The sequence below is a fragment of the Anomaloglossus baeobatrachus genome, chromosome 5 (assembly GCF_048569485.1).
Source record: "Anomaloglossus baeobatrachus isolate aAnoBae1 chromosome 5, aAnoBae1.hap1, whole genome shotgun sequence".
Taxonomy (NCBI): Eukaryota; Metazoa; Chordata; class Amphibia; order Anura; family Aromobatidae; genus Anomaloglossus; species Anomaloglossus baeobatrachus.
Window position 1 is genome coordinate 504,265,459 of NC_134357.1, and position 21,582 is coordinate 504,287,040.

At 48.6% G+C, this 21,582-nt stretch overlaps 1 protein-coding gene across 1 annotated transcript in view; it reads left to right on the top strand.

Moving 5' to 3' along the window:
• LOC142311939 (uncharacterized) overlaps positions 1-21,307 on the top strand; it is a 34,033-nt gene extending 12,726 nt beyond the window's left edge. Inside the window, exon 4 of the mRNA XM_075350809.1 lies at positions 19,355-21,307. Coding sequence (XP_075206924.1) covers positions 19,355-20,361 — 1,007 coding nt within the window. The 3' untranslated portion in view covers positions 20,362-21,307. The remainder of the gene's footprint in view (positions 1-19,354) is intronic.
• The last annotated feature ends 275 nt before the right edge of the window (positions 21,308-21,582 follow it).

Sequence of the window (21,582 nt, forward strand, 5' to 3'; positions counted from 1 at the left end):
TTTTTATTAAAACAAAAAACCCCCCGACACCATCCCTCGTTGACCAATTTATTAACAAAATTATTAAAATGCTAACAGTCCGCCGTAATCCATTTAGATGTCCCCCGACGTTCTCCAAAGTTGACCCTGAAAAGACATAAAAATAGAAATTAGAACACAATAGACACCATCTTTTCAAATTTAATTCCCTGTGACATCCATAATCCAGGTCCGCCGAAATCCAAATCTGGGGTTGATCCCATAATCCCTGGCACGTTCAATGCAGAACTAAAAGTCCCCCATTGATTGTGAGTGCAGCCTCTCACTTCCACCTGTGACGTCATTGCCCCAGCAGAGAGGCGCGCACACTACACACAGACACACTATACACGCGCGCGCACACTATACACACACACACTATACACACACATACATTATACACACACATTATACGCACACACTACAGACACTATACACGCGCGCACACACACATACACACGCGCACATACTTTATACACTCGCACACACACACACATTATACACTCGCGCACACACACATTATACACACGCGCGCGCACACATTATGCACATTATACACGCACACATTATACACGCACGTACACATTCATTATACACGCACACATTATACACATACACGCACACACACATTATACACACACACACATTATACACGCACGCACACATTCATTATACATGCACGCACACACTCATACACGCGCGCACACACACATTATACACGCACGCACACATTATACATGCACGCACACATTATACACATACACGTGCGCGCGCACACACACGCACACACATACACACGCGCACATACACACACGCACATGCACATACTTTATACACTCGCGCACACACACACATTATACACTCGCGCATACACACACATTATACACACACACATTATACACGCAAGCATTCATTATACACGCACGCACACCTTCATTATACACGCACGCATACCTTCATTATACACGCACGCACACCTTCATTATACACGCACACACACATTATACACGAACGCACACATTATACACGCGCGCACACATTATACACATACACGCGCGCATACACGCGCACACACACATACACACGCGCCCACGCACATACTTTATACACTCGCGCGCGCACTCACATTATACACTCGCGCGCGCACATACACATTATACACACGCGCGCGCACACACACATTATACACTCGCGCACACACACACATTATACACTCGCGCACACACACACATTATACACTCGCACACACACACATACATTATACACACACACATTATACACGCACGCATTCATTATACACGCACGCACACATTATACACGCACGCACACATTATATACATACACGAGCGCACACATCTGTGCTGGGTATCATATGGGGGACCCTTCGTCAATTTTTTTTTATTTAGTTCTACACCACGATAATAACTTGCAGGCAGGGTCTGTGAGTAGTTGTAGTCAGATGGTATCACACAGGCCGAGGGCGAGTCTGACTGCAGCCAATCACAGACACAGGGACTGCCGTTGGGAGGGGAAAGCAGTGCATATGAACGATAATGAACGGCACCAGAAGAAGAAGGGGACGGTCGGGAAGCAGTGTTAAAGCCGTGGGGGACTCGATAAGTGTAACGCGCATGCTTTATTTTTATTTTTCCTTTATTTAAGTTTTTTTTTAATTCCCCAAGTAGCCAGACCCAAATTATTATACGGAGTTCCCTGAGAACTCTGGACCCAGGTTCGGCACCCGGATATTTTGAAACCACGCAAATCTGGACTTTTATAGTGGTTTTCTACCATTCTATTTAATGTATGGCATTGTGTGTGGTGACATGACTAGAGCTGGGTGGACCCGGACTGGAAAAGTCCGGATCCGCGCAGCTTCAAAGTTTCCTGGATGCCGGGCCCGGGATTCCGGCTCTTTGACCTGGATCTGGCACTCGAGAAGTTAAAAAAAAAATAAAGAGATAAAATAAGAATAAAGCGAGTGCTTCATACTTGTCGAGGCTCCATCGCAGCTGTAAATTGCTCCCATGCGGCTGTACGCTGCTCCTGCGGCTTTTGCTCATCATTGCTCATCCATATGCACTCGGCACTGGCCTGGCCTCTGTGACTGGTTGCAGTCAGACGTGACCGCATCTCATTGCAATCAGTCATCGCTGCTCATCCATTCTCGTGAGTGGTCATGCTCTATGGTCGGTCACTGTGACACAGATGTAGCAGAGTTAGAATTGTCGTGGGACCTCGTGTGGATTAAGTCGAACCTGCAGGGGTGTGTTTGTGTTAATAAACTGTTGAAAGACGGTGATTTTGTATTTTATTCCAAATAAAGGATTTTTTCGGTGTCTGTGTTTATTTACTGTCACTTACTGATTTAGTAACGGGGTGTCATAGATGCTGCCATTACTAATCCAGGACTTAGTGGCTGCTGTGGGCTACCATTAACTCTTTATTACCCCGACTGCCACCGCACCAGGGCAATCAGTTAGAGCGAAGTAAAGCTTCGGGATTGTCATATCAAATGGATGCGACTATTCCGGGCAGCTGGAGGCTGATAATTTTAGGCTGGACCTCCCCAGCCTGAGAATACAGCTGTCAGCTTTATCTTGGCTGGGTATCAAAATTCGGGGGACCGCCCGTCAAGTTTTTTAATTATTTATTTAAATGAAAAAAAAAGAAGCCGCGTGGGCTTCCTCTTAGGCCAGAGTCACACTTGCGAGGGACTTGCATGAGTATCACATCACCCAACACGGCAGCACAAAGCGGGTTGGCTGCATGTAGTTCTATGTAGCTGCACGCTCATGTCTGGAGAGCGTCAGGCCATGCTGGGCAATGCGAGACTCAGACAAGTGTGGCTCTGGCCTTACGGTGCGCTCACACGAACCGTATGACTAGCATGAGCATCGCATCACCAGGCAGCTGCACACCCTCCGGACACGAGCATGCAGCTGCATAGAAATATATGCAGATGCATAATCCTGTCAGGAAAGTGTGCGGCTGCCTGGTGATACGATACGAGACTCACGCAAGTGTGTCTCTGTCCTTACGGGGCGCTCTCACGAGCCGTATGACTCGCATGATTATTGCATCGCATCACCCAGCACGGCCGCACACTTTCCAGACACAAGCTTGCAGCTGCATAGAAATACATGCAGATGCCTGCACCTGTCAGGAGAGTGTGTGGCTGCCATGTGAAGTGTGTGACTCCAGCCTTATTTTGATACACAGCCATGATAAATCCCAAAAGCTAGGGGCTGCAGCCGTGGACTTTATCTGTGCTGGTATCAGAATACAGGGAGACCCTACGCCAATTGTTTTATTTATTCATTTATTTTTATACCACGATACTCACTGGCAGATATTGCACTGCTTTCTCCGCCCACTGACTGTCCTGGCGCCTGTGATTGGTTGCAGTTAGCTGCCACGCTGCCACTCTAACTGCAACCAATTACACGTGCCGGTGGGTGGGGAAAGCAGTAACTCTTCAATGAGGGTTAATTGATGGCTCCGGAAGTGAATGCATGACCTGTAAGCAGCTTGGTTGAGTCTAGAATGTACCGGCTCCTGACAGGTTAGTGGGCGTGTCCAGCTTGGTTGGTAGGTGTGGCCAGCTTGGTTGGTGGGCGTGGCGATGTTTCTTCCTATCCACTATAATTATGCAAGAGGGGGCTTCGCACTCCCATCTTTGGGTCTTACTCCCAGACCCCTGCTTCTATTATAGTCAACTCCATGCCCATGTGGACTTAGAAAAACAATGTTTATTCAGTCTGGAAACGTGGGGCTAGAAACATCGGACTGCATTTTGAACACGCCCCATCACATGACAAGTTACTTCATACCTGTTATGAGCCCGTACATTCTAGCATCTACCGAAGCACCTTGCTGCCATGACGGAGGTTCGGTGAGTACACCGCACGCGCTCCTACTCTCCTATCTCCTTCTACCAACATTTTTAATCACCGGATTCTGGTTCCCATAGACTTATATGGGTACCAGATTCCGGACCAGATCCATGTTTTTTTAAAAATTCAGCAGGGACCCGCCGATCCTGGTTTTCTGCGACACTGCCCAGCTCTAGACATGATTTTTGCATGCAATTGCTCAACTATGAACACCCATGCCATGAAGCTCCCTGTGCACAGCTTTTGTTAACCCCTTCAGCCCCAAGCCTATTTTGACCCTAAAGACCAGGCCATTTTTTGCAATTCTGACTAGTGTCACTTTATGAGGTTATAACTCTGGAACGCTTCAGCGGACCCCGGTGATTCTGAGATTGTTTTTTCGTGACATATTGGGCTTCATGTTAGTGGTAAATTTAGGCCGATATTTTTTGCGTTTCTTTGTGAAAAAAACGGAAATTTCGCGAAAAGTTTGAAAATTTTATATTTTTCAAACTTTGAATTTTTATGCTCTAAAACCAACGAGACATATGACACAAAATAATTAATAAATAACATTTCCACATGTCTACTTTACATCAGAACAATTTTGGGAAAAAAAAAAAATTTAAGGAAGTTATAGGGGTTCAAAGTTTATGAGCAATTTCTCATTTTTACAACAAAATTTACAAAGCCACTTTTTTTAGGGACCACATCACATTTGAAGCGATTTTGAAAGGTCTACATGACACAAAACACCCAAAAGTGACACCATTCCAAAAACTATACCCCTCAGGCTACTCAAAACCACATTCAAGAAGGTTATTAACCCTTCAGGTGCTTCACAGTAACTAAAGCAATGTGGAAGGAAAAAATGAACATTTTACTTTTTGCAACAAAAATGTTAATTTAGCCTCAAATATTGCATATTCACAAGGGTAGCAGGATTAAATGAACACCCAAAATTTGTTGGGCAATTTCTACTGAGCACGCAGATACCTCATATGTGGCGAAAAACCACTGTTTGGGCGCACGGCAGGACTCGGAAGGGAAGGAGCGCCATTTGACTTTTTTGAACAGAAAATTAGCTGGAATCGTTAGCCGCACCATGTTGCGTTTGGAGAGCCCCTGAGGTGCCGAAACAGTGGAGCTCCCCCACATGTGACCCCATTTTGGAAACTAGACCCCTCATGGAATTTATCTAGATGTTTATTGAGCACTTTGAGCCTCTGGGGGCTTCACAAAAGTTAATAGAGTTGAGCCGTGAAAATAAAAAAAAAATTTTTTACCACAAAATTGTTACTTCAACCAGGTAGCTTTTTTTTTCACAAGGGTATCAGGAAAAATTGCACCATAAAATGTATTGTGCAATTTCTCCTGAGTACACAGACACCTCATATGTGGTGGAAATAAAATGTTTGGGCGCACAGCAGGGCTCGGAAGGCAAGGAGCGTCATTTGACGTTTCAAACGCAAAATTGTTTGGGATAATTAGCGTATTCCATGCTGTGTTTGGAGACCCCCTGAGGTGCCGAAACAGTGTAGCTCCCCCACATGTGATCCCATTTTGGAAACTAGACCCCCATGGCATAGAAAAAAAAAACAGCGGCGGGGGGGTGGGGGCGGCAGATGGGGCGGCGGCAGATGGGGGGGCAGCGGCATATAAAGGGAGCATCTATGATTGTGAGACGGCGGCTGGGATTGGGTGGGGGCGGATGGAGAGGGCGCAGTGGATGCAGGAGCGGCAGAGGATGGGGGGAGGGGGGGATGGGTGGGAAGGGGAGTGGGAGGTGAGATTGGGGATAGTTACCCTACAGGATGGATCTAGGCAGCTGGATCACAGGAGATGAAGGAGGCAGCAGATCGGGGAGGGTGAGAGGTGGGGGAGGGAGCACAGCGCAGATCACGGAGGAGACAGGTGAGCAGAGCACAGATCACGGGGGTGAGAGGTGAGGGAGAGCGGACAGCAGATCACGGGGGTTACAGGTGAGGGAGCACAGATCACGGGGGTGACGGGAGGGAGCGCACATCACGGGGGTGACAGGTGAGGGAGCACAGATCACGGGGGTGATAGGTGAGGGAGCACAGATCACGGGGTGACAGGGGAGGGAGCACAGATCACGGGGGTGACAGGGGAGGGAGCGCACATCACGGGGGTGACAGGGGAGGGAGCGCACATCACGGGGGTGACAGGGGAGGGAGCGCACATCACGGGGGTGACAGGTGAGGGAGCGCACATCACGGGGGTGACAGGTGAGGGAGCGCACATCACGGGGGTGACAGGGGAGGGAGCGCACATCACAGGGGTGACAGGGGAGGGAGCGCACATCACGGGGGTGACAGGGGAGGGAGCGCACATCATGGGGGTGACAGATGAGGGAGCGCACATCACGGCGGTGACAGGGGAGGGAGCGCACATCACGGGGGTGACAGGGGAGGGAGCGCACGTCACGGGGGTGACAGGGGAGGGAGCGCACATCACGGGGTGACAGGGGAGGGAGCGCACATCACGGGGGTGACAGGGGAGGGAGCGCATATCACGGGGGTGACAGGGGAGGGAGCGCACATCACGGGGGTGACAGGTGAGGGAGCGCACATCACGGGGGTGACAGGTGGGGGAGCGCACATCACGGGGGTGACAGGTGGGGGAGCGCACATCACGGGGGTGACAGGTGAGGGAGCGCACATCACGGGGGTGACAGGTGAGGGAGCGCACATCACGGCGGTGACAGGGGAGGGAGCGCACATCACGGGGGTGACAGGGGAGGGAGCGCACATTACGGGGGTGACAGGGGAGGGAGCGCACATTACGGGGGTGACAGGGGAGGGAGCGCACATCACGGGGGTGACAGGTGAGGGAGCGCACATCACGGGGGTGACAGGTGGGGGAGCGCACATCACGGGGGTGACAGGTGGGGGAGCGCACATCACGGGGGTGACAGGTGAGGGAGCGCACATCACGGGGGTGACAGGTGAGGGAGCGCACATCACGGCGGTGACAGGGGAGGGAGCGCACATCACGGGGGTGACAGGGGAGGGAGCGCACATTACGGGGGTGACAGGGGAGGGAGCGCACATTACGGGGGTGACAGGGGAGGGAGCGCACATCACGGGGGTGACAGGGGAGGGGGCGAGTAGCCGATCACGGGGTGAGAGGTTGGGGGAGAGCGGGCAGCACATAACGGAGGAGAGGGGGCGCGCAGCATATAACGGAGGGGAGGAGACGGGCAGCACATAACGGAGAGGGGGAGCGCAGCACATAACGGAGGAGAGGGGGCGGTGCCGGGCAGCACATAACGGAGGAGAGGGGGCGGGGCCGGGCAGCACATAACGGAGAGGGGGCGGGGCAAGGCAGCACATAACGGAGGAGGAAGCTGGCAGCCGATCTCGAGTGGAGGGGGCTAGCAGCACATCACAGAGGTGAGGGGACGAGCAGCCGATCACCAGGGAAAGGGGCCGGGCAGCAGATCGGGGGGGACCGGTGGCGCTGTGGCGGATGGAGGGCGGCGGATCGGGAGGTGTGGGGGTGAGGGTGCGGGTGGCAGATCGCGGAGGGCAGCGGCGGATCGGGAGGTGTGGGGGTGAGGGTGCGGGCAGCAGATCGGGTGGCAGATCGCGGAGGGCAGCAGCGGATCGGGAGGTGTGGGGGTGGGGGTGCGGGCAGCAGATCGGGTGGCAGATCGGAGGGCAGCGGCAGATCGCGGAGGTGTGGGGGTGGGGGTGCGGGCAGCAGATCGGGTGGCAGATCGCGGAGGGCAGCGGCGGATCGGGAGGTGTGGGGGTGAGGGTGCGGGCAGCGGATACGAGGGGTGGGGGTGCGGGTGGCAGATCGCGGAGGGCAGCGGCGGTGGATCGGGAGGCCGGTTTCATACAGTGCAATGGCAGCGCGGCAACTTCCGGGTCCCATGCGCCGGTCACATAACAGCATGGGACCGGATCTTGTCGCCCTGCCATTGCACTGTGTACACTCACTGTGCTAGCGTGCTGCAGGGAACGGGAAGTGAAGCTGATGGGGCGGTCACCGGCAACAGGTCCACTGTGATTGGAGACAGCGGTCACAAGGCCGATCTCTCCAATCAGAGCTACTGGAGCTGGGGGAGGGTGGTCCAGTGAGGTCACCCAGCTCCAGCCAATGGCCAGTGCTATAGCTGCACTGGCCAGGGCTGGATTTCAATGTTTCAGTCACTTTAAGTGGCTAAAACATTACAGTGGCTGTGATTGGTTGAGCGGCGTTTGTCAGCCAATCACAGCCTCCGTAGGTCCGGGGAGGAGGCACCACCCCTCCTGAGGTCAGGTACAGGTCCCCTCCTCCCCGAATTTGCGGTTTATGCTAACTTTTCGCAGTCACCGGAGGCTCCGGTGCCGCGATTACGCCATGACGGAAAGATCCGTCCTTGGTCGTTAAGGCCCAGGGCACCATGACGGAGCATTCCGTCCATGGTCGTGAAGGGGTTAAAGAGACTGTCAGTAGGATCAACCCTCATAAGCCATCTATATGTGCACAGGTGAAAGAAAACGGAATAAAATGATACCTTGATATTTGCAATCCCATGTCTTATTCCTTAGAAATCCACGTTTTTCTTAAAGAAGTTGTCCAGTTACCAAAACTGATTTTTTTTTTCTCATAAATCTTTCTAATATGTGCCTCTCCACACATCTATTATGTTTTTTTCAGCAATATTACCTTTTATTGTGCTCTAGCAGCACATCCTCATTTCTGGCTCCAGCTCTCATGGGGTTAATCTCTCTTCTGACTTCCTGGGTTCAGTTTCTACAACTCCCATAATTCTTTGTGGCTCTAGGGCTGTATCTAACGTATCTAACACACCCACTCAGCTCTCCTCTCCACCCAAAGACTCCTCCCTGCCTCTTCCCTGTGGATAAAAGCAATCACAGCAGAGACAGCAAAAGCACCCAGCTCTTCACAACCAGGGGAAGAAAGTGTGTGTGTGCGTGTGCGTGCGTGTGTGTGCGTGTGTGTGCGTGCGTGTGCGTGCGCGCGCGCAACATGTGAAAAAAATAATTGGGGGTGAAAAAAATGAAGGGATCATGAGATTGCTTTTTTTCCCTCTTGCATAGTCTCTGTGTGTCGTCCGTACTATCCGTGTGGCATGCATTTTGCAGGCTACCTTCACATCAGCAGGGGGGTTTTTTTGGCTGTAGGCAAAAAACCGCAAACCACATATGACCTGATCCTGTGGATTAAATGTGCAACGCTTGCAACCGTTATTTTACTGGATCCTTCTGCAGCGGGACACAGAATTTATCATCCGGCACTGGAGTCAGCTGACTCCTGATCTCACAGCCCGCAGACGCTGCAATGGATGCAGGTTAACAGCAGTCACTGCCTGCTGCCGATCACATGTGACAGTGTGCGGTCTGTGTGGTCAGGAGTTCAGCTGAGTTCAGATCAGCAGACTCCAGTTTCGGCCGATTAGGCTGGGGTCACACGGGGGTTACTGCGATCCCCTCGCATGACACTCGGCTCACGCTGGCAGTACAGCAGAGCCGAGTGTCATGCGTGTGTCCCTGCGACTCAGGTCCGACTGTGCGAGTGGACATTAGCTGCGGGGGGGCGGTACAGCACTTAGGAGGGGCGGGCCAGCCCTGCGGAGGGGCGGGCGGGCCGTCACTGAGGAGGGGTGGGAGGGATTTCTCTCCCTCTCTCCTCCGTAGTTGGCTATTGCGATTCTCGTTCTGCACTCGCGGTACACCGATGTACCACAAATGCAGTGCGATTTTTCTCTCACCCCATACACTTGAATGGGTGCGAGAGAAATAGTCTCGCATTACAGTTGCAGCATGCTGCAATTGTTTTCTCGATCCGATTAGGGCTGAGAAAATAATTGCTCATGTGCGCTGACACACAGGCTAATATTGGTCCGGATAGAATGCGATGTTTTATCGCACTCCACTCGCACCGATTTTCTCGCAGTGTGGCTTAGGCCTTTCTTGTTCTGTGTCCCCCTGCATCCATCGCAGCGTGTGCGGGCTGGAGTTCAGCTGAGTTCAGATCAGCTGACTCCAGTGATGGACTGAACTCAGGTGAACTCACAGCCTGCACACGCTGCGATGGATGCAGGGGGACACAGAACAAGTAATCGTCCGACACTGGAGTCATCTGATTACTTGTTCTGCTGGCTGTGTGGTGAGGAGTAGGCATGAGTGAGCAGTAAAATGCTCTGGTGCTCAATGGGCGAAGCCCATGTTGATTTTTTTTTTTTTTTTAAATTCATTAAAAATAAAAAAAAACAAACACATAACCCTAACCCTAGAGTTATGGGTAAAAAAAAAATGCGAATTGCAGTCCACAGCCGCCCCAGAAAATGGCGCTTTCATAGAAGCGCCATCTTCTGGCGCTGTATCCAACTCATCCAGTGGCCCTGGTGCCACTGAAAAGGGAAAGGGAGGGAAAAGAGAGGGAGGGAGGGAAAAGAGAGGGAGGGAGGGAAAAGAGAGAGAGAGGGAGGGAAAAGAGAGAGGGAGGGAAAAGACAGAGAGGGAGGGAAAAGACAGAGAGGGAGGGAAAAGACAGAGAGGGAGGGAAAAGACAGAGAGGGAGGGAAAAGAGAGAGGGAGGGAAAAGACAGAGAGGGAGGGAAAAGAGAGAGGGAGGGAAAATAGAGAGAGAGGGAGGGAAAAGAGAGAGGGAGGGAAAAGAGGGAGGGAAAAGAGAGAGAGGGAAAACAGAGAAGAGAAGGAGAGAGGGGGAAAGAGTGGAGTATGAGAAGAGAGGGGTGAGAGAAGAGAGGGGGGAGAGAGGTGCTCTGTCACCAACTTGCTCCACTCTGTGACTTGTGGTGCAGGTGGCAGAGTGGAGACAGTTGGTCCCATGCAGCAGGACAGGTGACAGAGCAGAGCGGTGACATGCTCTGCTCTGACACATGCGGTGATGCATGTCACCAGCTTGTCAGTGTCTTGCCGCATCCTGTGGTGCTGCTGGGAGGAGCGCACATGATCACACTGCCCGACACCGCCTGTTCTCCTGCATCACAGCAGAGCGGGCGGGTGGAGAGTGAGATCAGTACTTACGTGACAGCAGGTGTCAGCTGAAGAACCCCACCTGTACTCCACACTGGTGCCCCGTGCCTCACCATCTGCCCGACGCTCAGCCCTCTTCACCGCTCCACACTGTCGCCCTCCGGATCCTCCCCTCGATGCTGGGCTGTGACGTGCGGTAGTCACCGCCCACAGCCCAGTCAATCACTGTGAGTGGCGCCCGCATCCTCTGACGTACCCGTCTTGTTTGAGAGCCTGGAATTGATGGGACGTAAGAGGATACTAGCGGCCGCAGAACCAGCAGGTCATGTGACCGGCACTGAGCGTGCAGGATAGCGCCGCTCCGTGCCAGAACTGGAAATAGAAGCCAATGAAGAAAAGACCTAAAATGGTAAGTTACACCCATAGAGAAAATTAAAAAAATGGGTGAACCACCCCTTTAATATGTAAATGATCTGTTAAGATCTATGGGCCGCACACAGTTCCTTGAGAATCTGCCTCCAGAGCTTATTTTAAATAAAAGGGAGCATTACCAGTGTGAGACATGTAGATCAGGAGAACAGACAATCAGTCATTACATGTCTCACACTGATAACACACCTTTTCATTTAGAGTAAGCTCTGGAGGCAGATTCTCGGGGAAATCTATGTCTGGCCTATAGATCTTAACAGAACATTTACGTATTAAAAATGTCATGAATTTTCTGGAATAAGACTTCGGATAACAGATAAGTTTTTAAAAATATTAAAATATATACCTGATTGTTCGGTTTATAAGACGCCCCGGATTATAAGACGCACCCAAATTTAGAGGAGGAACATAGGAAAAAATAATCTTTAATGTTAAAATACGGGTCCGTCTTATAATCCTAGGGTGTCTTAATCCTAATGCTTACTAGGGGGATGTGGCAGTGGTGAAGCGTCACAGGAGGCAGGGTCAGTGATGCTGCTTGCTCAGAGGAGGGCGTGTTGCGTCTCAGGAGGGTCAGTGGACGGAGGGTCAGTGATACTGCGGCCTTGGGGGTGTCGCGGCGATGGGCACAATTGATCTGCCGGCGTACTGCGGGGGTGTCACTGCAGTGGAAGACTCAGGAGGGTAATAGGACGGGTTGTCTGTGGAGGCTGCACGTGCGCAGTAAGGTCTTCGTGGCCATTTTCTTGCAGTCCATCGCGTCAATCTGTGCATGTGCTACCTCAACAGCCATTTTCTTTAAGTTCATCGCGTCAACCATGGGAGATTCAATAGAGCCCTCAGTCAGCTCAGTGCACCTGCTGATGCCGCGACACTGCAGTGACACCTTCAGTATCGCCGACCCTGCCTCCTATGACACCGCTCCACCACTGCCGCCCCGGTAAGCCATACCCGTATTGTAAGACGTATCCCCATTTTACCAAAAAAGTGCGTCTTACAATCCGCAAAATACGGTATATACAAATTTTAATCACCCCTATCCCCCTCTCTGCACTGACCTGGAGGATCATGTTCACAGGTCAATTTTACTATAAAATGAATGCCGTAAAGGCAAAACTCAAAAAAAAACTATAGTGGAATTGCATTTATTCACTCCAGGTTTAAATGTCACTACAGATAGGGGCACCATTTTTATTTTCACCTTTGGCAGCAGGATAGTTAGAATAGTTTTTTATATTGGAATGGCATATATAGTGTCGGACTGAACTAAACAGGTGCATAGAAATAGACAAGCACTGTAATACTTATTCTATGTTCTGAGGATTTCGATAGCGTAGGGCAATGACAATCAGAGACGAGTTCCGGGTACAAGATTTTTATAGTATGTCACCACGGTAGATACAGAACAAACACAACAACACAATAACACATACAATACTTTCCGGAATAGACGCGCAGGGGATTCCCGGGGCCACGCACCGGACTCCCCCAGGGAGACCACCAGAGCGAACCCCTATACAGGGACTGTCCGGCAATCTACCCCGGAAGGCCTAAATGCGCAGCAGCCGGGATAAGGAGCAAGCGGTAAAGTCAATGAGTGTCCGTACGGAAATGTTTGTCCAGAATGGTTACGAACCAAAAGAGAACCAGGCGGAGTGCTGACCGAAGATGGTAAACGGAATCCGGGCACAGCCTTGAAGAGCCGGGTACAGTCCAGAGTCAATCGGTAGGTAGTCTTTTAGGGGAATCCAGAGGCAATCAGGAATAAGCAGCAAACACAGCAGGAGCACACAGCAGGCAGTATACTCAGGCACTGGACTGGGCTGGGAGGCGGCCTTTTAAGCAGCTGGACAGGAAGTAGGGCAACAGAACGGTAACCTCCATGTTAACCGAGGGCAAGGGCAGTCAAAAGAGAACTGGAAAACCTGGAAACCTGACATTACTCCCCCCCCCAGAGACGGCCTCAGGACGGATCAGGGCCAGGTTTGTCCGGGTACCGTCGATGAAACTGAGCAATCTTCCGGGGTGCCCGAATGTTACCCACCGGTTCCCAGGAATCGTCCTCGGGGGCGTACCCCTGCCAACGTACCAGATACTGAAGCCGACGACGATGGAGCCGGGAGTCAATAATGTCCTCAACCACGAACTGCTCCTCGCCGTCGACCATCACAGGCGGAGGAGGAGGCACAATACGACCATGAAACGTATTAGGGGAAACGGGTTTGAGGAGAGACACATGAAAGACCGGGTGTACCTTTAGATGGTGCGGTAACCGTAGCCGACAGGCCACAGGGCTCACGATCCCGGTGATTTTAAACGGACCGATGAATTTTTGTCCCAGTTTCTGCGAAGGAACACCCAATCTCAGGTTTTTGGTGGATAACCATACAGAGTCCCCTACCTTATACATGGGTGCCGGTTTCCGGTGAGTGTCCGCCGACCTCTTGTAACGCTCCTGGGCCGTAGCCACGGTGTCCTTTAGAACCTCCAGATTTTGTCGTATTTCTGTCACTCTGTCCTCCACCGCTGGTACCGAAACCGCAACCGGTGACCTAGGCAAAATAGTCGGATGGTAACCCAGGTTAGCGAAAAAGGGCGTTACCTTAGTGGAGCTGCTCTGTGTGTTGTTGTAGGAGAACTCCGCCAACGGAAGCATCTTCAACCAATCGTCTTGGAGATGGCTGACATAACAGCGAAGGTATTGTTCCAGGGTTTGATTCGTCCGTTCGGTTTGTCCATTTGTCTGAGGATGGTATGCAGAAGACAAACAGACATCAATCTGGAGTGCCGTACAAAACCCCTTCCAGAATCTAGACGTGAACTGCACACCCCGATCGGAGATGATCTCATCCGGTACCCCATGCAATCGGAATACGTTCTGGACAACCAAATCCACTGTCTCTGCGGCTGAGGGAAGACCGGTACACGGAATGAAGTGAGCAGCTTTAGTCAATCGATCCACCACCACTAAAATGGTATTATGCCCGCCTGAGACTGGCAACTCCACAATAAAATCCATGGAGATAGACCCCCAAGGGCGAGATGGCACGGGTAACGGTTGGAGGAGTCCCGTAGGAGCCACACGAGGGACCTTGCACCGGGCACAAACCACACATGAGTGGACATAGTCCTTCACGTCCTTTAAACAGGTAGGCCACCAGAAAAACCGGCTCAGAAATTCCTGCGTCTTCTGTACCCCCCTATGACCGGCCAACACGGAGTCATGAACCAACTTGAGAACCCGAAGTCTTACGGCCTCCGGGACATAAATGCGTCGTTCTCTTAACCACACACCATTCCGAAGAACAAGAGTTACATCATTCGGGGGGGCAGCAAGAAATACATCACCATCATAGGCCAGCTTGATGTCCTTCCACAAGTCCTGGTCCTGGATTACTCCAACGAAATTGGCATCTGATAACACGGTCTGCGACGGGGTTCCAGGCACGGAGTCCACGGCAGGGATTCGGGACAAGGCATCGGCTTTCCCATTACGTGAACCTGGACGGTATGTAACAACAAAATTGAATTGGTTAAGAAATAGGCTCCAACGGGCTTGCCGTGGAGACAGGCACCTGGCAGACTTAAGAAATTCCAGATTACGATGATCTGTGAGTACTATCACTTGCTGCGCGGCTCCCTGTAAGTGGTGTCTCCATTCCTTGAAGGCGGCAATAATCGCCAATAATTCCTTATCCGCAATGTCGTAGTTCCTTTCCGCAGGGGACAACCTGCGGGAGAAGAAGGCACACGGATGCAGGAGACTCTTGTCCCCGGTCCTTTGAGAAAGAATGGCCCCTAATGCGTAGTCGGAAGCGTCGACCTCCACGATGAAGGGAAGTGCGGGATTCGGATGCACTAGTATGGGTGCTGAGGTAAAACATCCCTTGAGACGATGGAACGCTTCCTGAGCCTGGGCGGACCATACAAACTTCTGTCCTTTCTTAGTCAACAGGGTGATGGGACGAACAATCTCTGAAAAGTTACGGATAAATCGTCGGTAAAAGTTGGCAAAACCGACAAAGCGTTGTACCTCTTTGATGTTTCCCGGTTCCGGCCAGTCGAGAATGGCTTGTATCTTGCTAGATTCCATGTTCAGTCCCTGAGGAGAGATGACATAACCTAAGAATTGTATTTGTGAGCAGTGGAACTCACATTTCTCCAGTTTAATGTACAGGTGGTTGTCCCTCAGCCGGGTAAGTACGGTCTTGACGTGCTCCTGGTGTTCCTGGAGAGAATCAGAAAAGATTAGAATATCATCCAGATAGATCACCATGAATTGGTCCATGATATCCCTGAAAATATCATTAACTAGATGTTGAAATGCCGCAGGAGCGTTACAAAGTCCAAAAGGCATCACTAAATACTCAAAATGTCCGTACCGACATCGGAACGCGGTCTTCCACTCGTCTCCGGGACGTATACGAAGCAGATTATATGCCCCACGGAGGTCCAATTTGGTGAATATCTTTGCCTGTTGGACTCTCTCCAATAGCTCCGGAATCAACGGTAACGGATACCGGTTCCGGATGGTTATTTTATTCAGTTCCCGGTAGTCAATACAGGGTCTCAGAGTCCCCTCCTTCTTTTTCACAAAAAAGATGGGTGCCCCTGCGGGCGAGGTAGACGGGCGAATAAATCCCTTGGCCAGGCTTTCATCAATATACTCCTTTAGGGCTTCTAGCTCAGGTGCCGCCAACGGGTAAACATGACCAAACGGGATTTCTGCCCCTGGGAGTAAGTCTATGGGGCAATCATACGGTCTATGCGGAGGAAGCCGATCGGCCTTTCTTTTGTCGCATATGTCAGCGAAGTCACGATAAACCGGGGGTAAAACGGGTACCTGTACCGTGCCTTCTGCATGTGGTGTTACCGGAACCGGAACAGTTGGACAAATGGCCGGATCACTCTGCGGTGGGAAGGATATCTCCTTAGTTTCCCAATTGATGACCGGATTTGTAGACCGTAGCCACGGAATACCTAAAATAATCGGAAAATGTGGAGAAGAGATCATCATGAAAATAAGAGTCTCCTGCTGACCTGGTTTCATCACGCATTCTAGCGGTACTGTTTCCCGATCCACTGGTCCAGATGTTAACGGAGATCCGTCTACCGTCTCCATGGTAACCGGTGAGGATCTTTGCTGAGTCCGGATACCGTGTTTACTAGCAAAAGAAAAGTCCATGAAATTTCCCCCTGCCCCAGAGTCTATCATTGCAGAGGTAGGAATTAGCTGTCCCTCCCACCGGATCTGAATGGGGAGTGAACAATGGGTATATTTCCCTTCTGAGTCCTTCGGTGAGGTAGACATTACAGTCAAGGGAAATACCGCATCCAAGTGTCCACTTGCCTCAGAGATATCAGACTCTGCGTCCGTGTTATCACACTCTGCCATGGCTGCCAATACCTTATTTGGGCGATTCGGACGTTTCGGGCAGTCGATTAAGAAATGGTCCGATTGACCGCAGTAGAAACACAAACGCTCACGGAGCCGGTGTTCACGACGTTCATTGGTCTCTCGCTTTTGTAGAGAGTCCACTTGCATAGGAACGTCCTCAGCCTCCCGTGGCGTCCTGAAAGCAGGTTCTCTGGAAGGAAACGTATTATTATTTATACGGTTTATAGCTGCCCATTTTTCCTGTCTACGTTCCGTCAAACGGGTATCTATGCGCACACAGTGCTGGAGGAACAGGTCAAAATCCCCTGGGGATTCGGAACGGGCTAACTCGTCCTTGATGGTACCGGACAAACCCTTTCTGAAAACGGACAATAATGCATTGTTTCCCCAGTCGGTGTCTACCACTAACCTCCTGAACTCAGTGGCGTATTCAATGACAGAGCGCTTTCCCTGACGTAAGGAAAGGAGAGCAGATTCAGCGGTAGCACGGCGATTCGGATCATCAAACATCTGCGCCATTGCGTTCAGAAAGTCATCTAGGTGATTTAAACGGATGTCCCGGTTTTCTATCATAGGATTAGCCCAAGCCAGTGCTCGTGAGGTTAATAACATGATGATACATAACACCTTTGACCGGTCAGAACGGTAATAATCAGCATGTACATCGAAAAACAGTATACATTGGTTAATAAATCCACGGAACTGACTACGATCACCATTGAAACGGAATGGGGGTAACCTAGGCATACCGGCAGCTGATACGGACGTAGTGGGGACGGCTTCCTGAGCCTCCACTCTGACTTGCAAATCCTGTATAGCCGGACCCAGTACCTGGTGATCATGGCCCAGCTGCGCTTCCACATCTCTAAGCTTAGTCTGCACTACCTCCATCTCCTGCTGCAGGGAGTTAATCATGGAGAACAGCTGATCTATTCGTGTCTCAGTCATTGCCCCAGCGAAATCCTCTAATGGCCTGAGTATAATGTAATACTTATTCTATGTTCTGAGGATTTCGATAGCGTAGGGCAATGACAATCAGAGACGAGTTCCGGGTACAAGATTTTTATAGTATGTCACCACGGTAGATACAGAACAAACACAACAACACAATAACACATACAATACTTTCCGGAATAGACGCGCAGGGGATTCCCGGGGCCACGCACCGGACTCCCCCAGGGAGACCACCAGAGCGAACCCCTATACAGGGACTGTCCGGCAATCTACCCCGGAAGGCCTAAATGCGCAGCAGCCGGGATAAGGAGCAAGCGGTAAAGTCAATGAGTGTCCGTACGGAAATGTTTGTCCAGAATGGTTACGAACCAAAAGAGAACCAGGCGGAGTGCTGACCGAAGATGGTAAACGGAATCCGGGCACAGCCTTGAAGAGCCGGGTACAGTCCAGAGTCAATCGGTAGGTAGTCTTTTAGGGGAATCCAGAGGCAATCAGGAATAAGCAGCAAACACAGCAGGAGCACACAGCAGGCAGTATACTCAGGCACTGGACTGGGCTGGGAGGCGGCCTTTTAAGCAGCTGAACAGGAAGTAGGGCAACAGAACGGTAACCTCCATGTTAACCGAGGGCAAGGGCAGTCAAAAGAGAACTGGAAAACCTGGAAACCTGACAAGCACAGTTTCATGTTTAGATTTTTTTTTTGTCTATTTTGTTAGCTAAGTTCTCCCTTTTTTGCAAAATTCTACCTCCCTTCCCCAAAAGGATGTAATAAGACAAGCCAGATAGGTATGTAGGTAGGAAGTTACATGTCAATAAACCTAGCTCTTGCAGCAGGCCTTATGTTTGTGTGTGGCTTGTACGATTGTAAAATTGACTGTGGGAAAAAATCGGAATTTGTGACACACAAACTTTTAAAATAGATTTTCTTTATCATTAAAGAGTAGCTAAACTGTATTGTTTAAGTCTATAAACCAAGCTCGATGATACAGAAACCAAGAAACATGAACCAGTTGTAGAAAAACTAGAGAATATGCAAGGACTCACTCGAAAAAAAACATCAACAAATATAATTCAACATTAAAAGGCGATGTCGGGGCAGCTAGGAGGCTAAAAGAAGAAGTGATGATTATCAACATGATTTTGGCAAGATAAGAGAAATAATGTTTCAAGACAACTATAACACCACCATAAAAAGTTATATGTGAAGAAGATTGCTTGAGTGGAAGAGACACAGCAGCATCTTGAGCAAATGGAGGATTACACTCAGCGTAAAAAATAGAGTTCTGAATGTCCCAGAAAAAGTGGAAGAGCTGAATATAAAGGACTTCATTAATAAATGGAAATAGGTGAAACAAAATTTGGCTCATAATAAGTTCTCTCCAGTATTCAGGATTGGAAAAGACAATTGTGTACCTGTTAGGCCTTCCGGAAACCGGATTTCCTCCGAGGACAATTAAGTTAATTTAAGTAAGTTGTTAGCATTTGAAGACTGAGGTTATAGATTATGAATCCAACATGGTACAAACAGCAATACAAAGTCTTCTGCGGCTATCAATGTCCTAATCCGTTGAATATCAACATTTACTTTAAATTTTATAGATTTTTTAATACTGAAGTATTCTGATATTTATAATAATATATTAGAATGAATATTGTTCCAAAGCACTGTTATTGAAGAATAATAATGGTTTCATTTTTGACAGATGACTGTACCTGGAGCACAGAGGAATATATGATATTCTCAGATGTCAAAGCAGATGATCATGGTATCCCACCACCAGAAACATATGAAGAGCAAGCCATTATCCCAGAAACACCTCCAGCCAGTCATAGTATAGATCTATCAGCTGATCTTTTTCAACAGGTCCTATCTACCGATTTATCACAGATTATTACTGAAAACAAAAATTACAGAAAGGATGTTGAACATCAAAGAGTACACACACAAAATAAGCCATATTCATGTTTAGAATGTGGGAAAAGTTTTACTCATAATACAAAACTTGCTAAACATAAGAGAATTCACACAGGGGAGAAGTCATTATCATGTTCAGAATGTGGAAAATGTTTTAAGTATAATGCAAATCTTGTTGTACATCAGAGAACTCACACAGGAGAGAAGCCATATTCATGTTCAATATGTGGGAAATGTTTTAAGCATGATGCAACTTTTGTTGTACATCAGAGAATTCACACAGGGGAGAAGCCATTTTCATGTTCAGAATGTGGGAAATGTTTTACACACAAAGCATATCTTGTTGTACATTTGAGAACTCACACAGGGGAAAAGCCATATTCATGTTCTGAATGTGGGAAATGTTATTCTCAGAAATGTGATCTTTCTAGACATCAGAGAACACACTCTGGGAATAATCCGTTTCCATGTTCAGAATGTGAGAAAAGTTTTGTTAGGATGGCAGATCTTGTTGTACATCAGAGAATTCACACAGGGGAGAAGCCATTTTCATGTTCAGAATGTGTGAAATGCTTCGGTAAGAAATCAAGTCTTGATCAACATGTGAGAATTCACACGGGGATAAAGCCATTTTCATGTTTAGAATGTGGGCAGTTTTTCAGAGACAAAGTAAGTCTTCGTCGACATCAGAAAAAACACACAGTGGAGAAGCCATTTTCATGTTCACAATGTGGGCAATGTATTACAAATAAATCTGATCTTGTTAAACATCAGATAAGTCACACAGTAGAGTAGTAATTTTTGTGTTTAGGATTTTGGAAATGTTTTAACTATGAATCAGTTCTTGTTGATCATCCAAATATGGGTCTTCATTTTAAAAAAAATCCTTTTCATTCATTACACTTTGTCCAGAGCATGATGGATCTCCGTTTATCTACTATAGAACTTGCAGCAAAATCTCTACCATATTTGGCACATTGTGCTGCTGAGTGATCTTTTACCTTAACTATCGACGTTTTCATGAAAAAAGTAGATACTTTTTGGTTTAACCCCTTAGGGACCTGGTGATTTGTTTTTGTTTTTTAGTGCGTTTTTTGTTTATACCCCTTATCTTAAGAGCCATAACCTAATAAGAATTCCAAATGTGGCAACATGCAAAAACCGTGAAATTCGGCAAAAAAAAATAATTATGTAGAGCATTTATGTTTCCAGAAAACTGACCTGGCAATGTGATTCTTCAGGTCAAAAGATACCAAACATTTATAGTTTTTGTATTATTTAAGTGGAGGAAAAAAATCTGAATTTTGGAAAAAAAAATAAAATAAAATTTTGCTTGTGTCGCGGCATTCTGAAAGCCGTTACCTTTTCATTTTTCGTGGTATGGAGCTGTGTAAGGGCTTGTTTGTTTGCACACCAAGCTGATGTTTTTATTCTTATTATATTGTGGTGTACCCGATGTTTTGGTCTCCTGTAATTAATTTTTTTCTGTTGTGACTGAAATAATGCAATACTGGAGTTTTTATTTTTTATTGTTTACCAATCGGATTAATTTATTTTATATTTTGATAGATCAAACTTTTACGAGCGCAATGATACAGAATATGTGTATTTTAATTTTATTTTTCTTTATTTCTTAATTTTTAATATGGTAAAAGGAGTGATTCTAACTTTTTATATTTTTTCATATTTTTTTAAACTTATTTTTCTACTTTTCACTGTACTTAATAGTCCCCTTAGGGGATTTGAACCTACAATGGTCTGATTACTTGTGCTATACACAGAAGTGCATGAGCATTGCTGTATATAGAAGAAACCACAGTTTTCTATGACACAGGCTCGTTTTCACTGGAGTAGTATGATGTCGGACACAGGAATCTTCAGCAGACCCCTGGCTATCTTGACAACACATCAGCGTCCTGCTGTCACATTGCGGGAACGCTGATGAGGGTCAAAACAGTATGCCTTACTGCCGTCATGCGTTATATGCCGATTTCAGAGATTGACAGTGGAATTTAA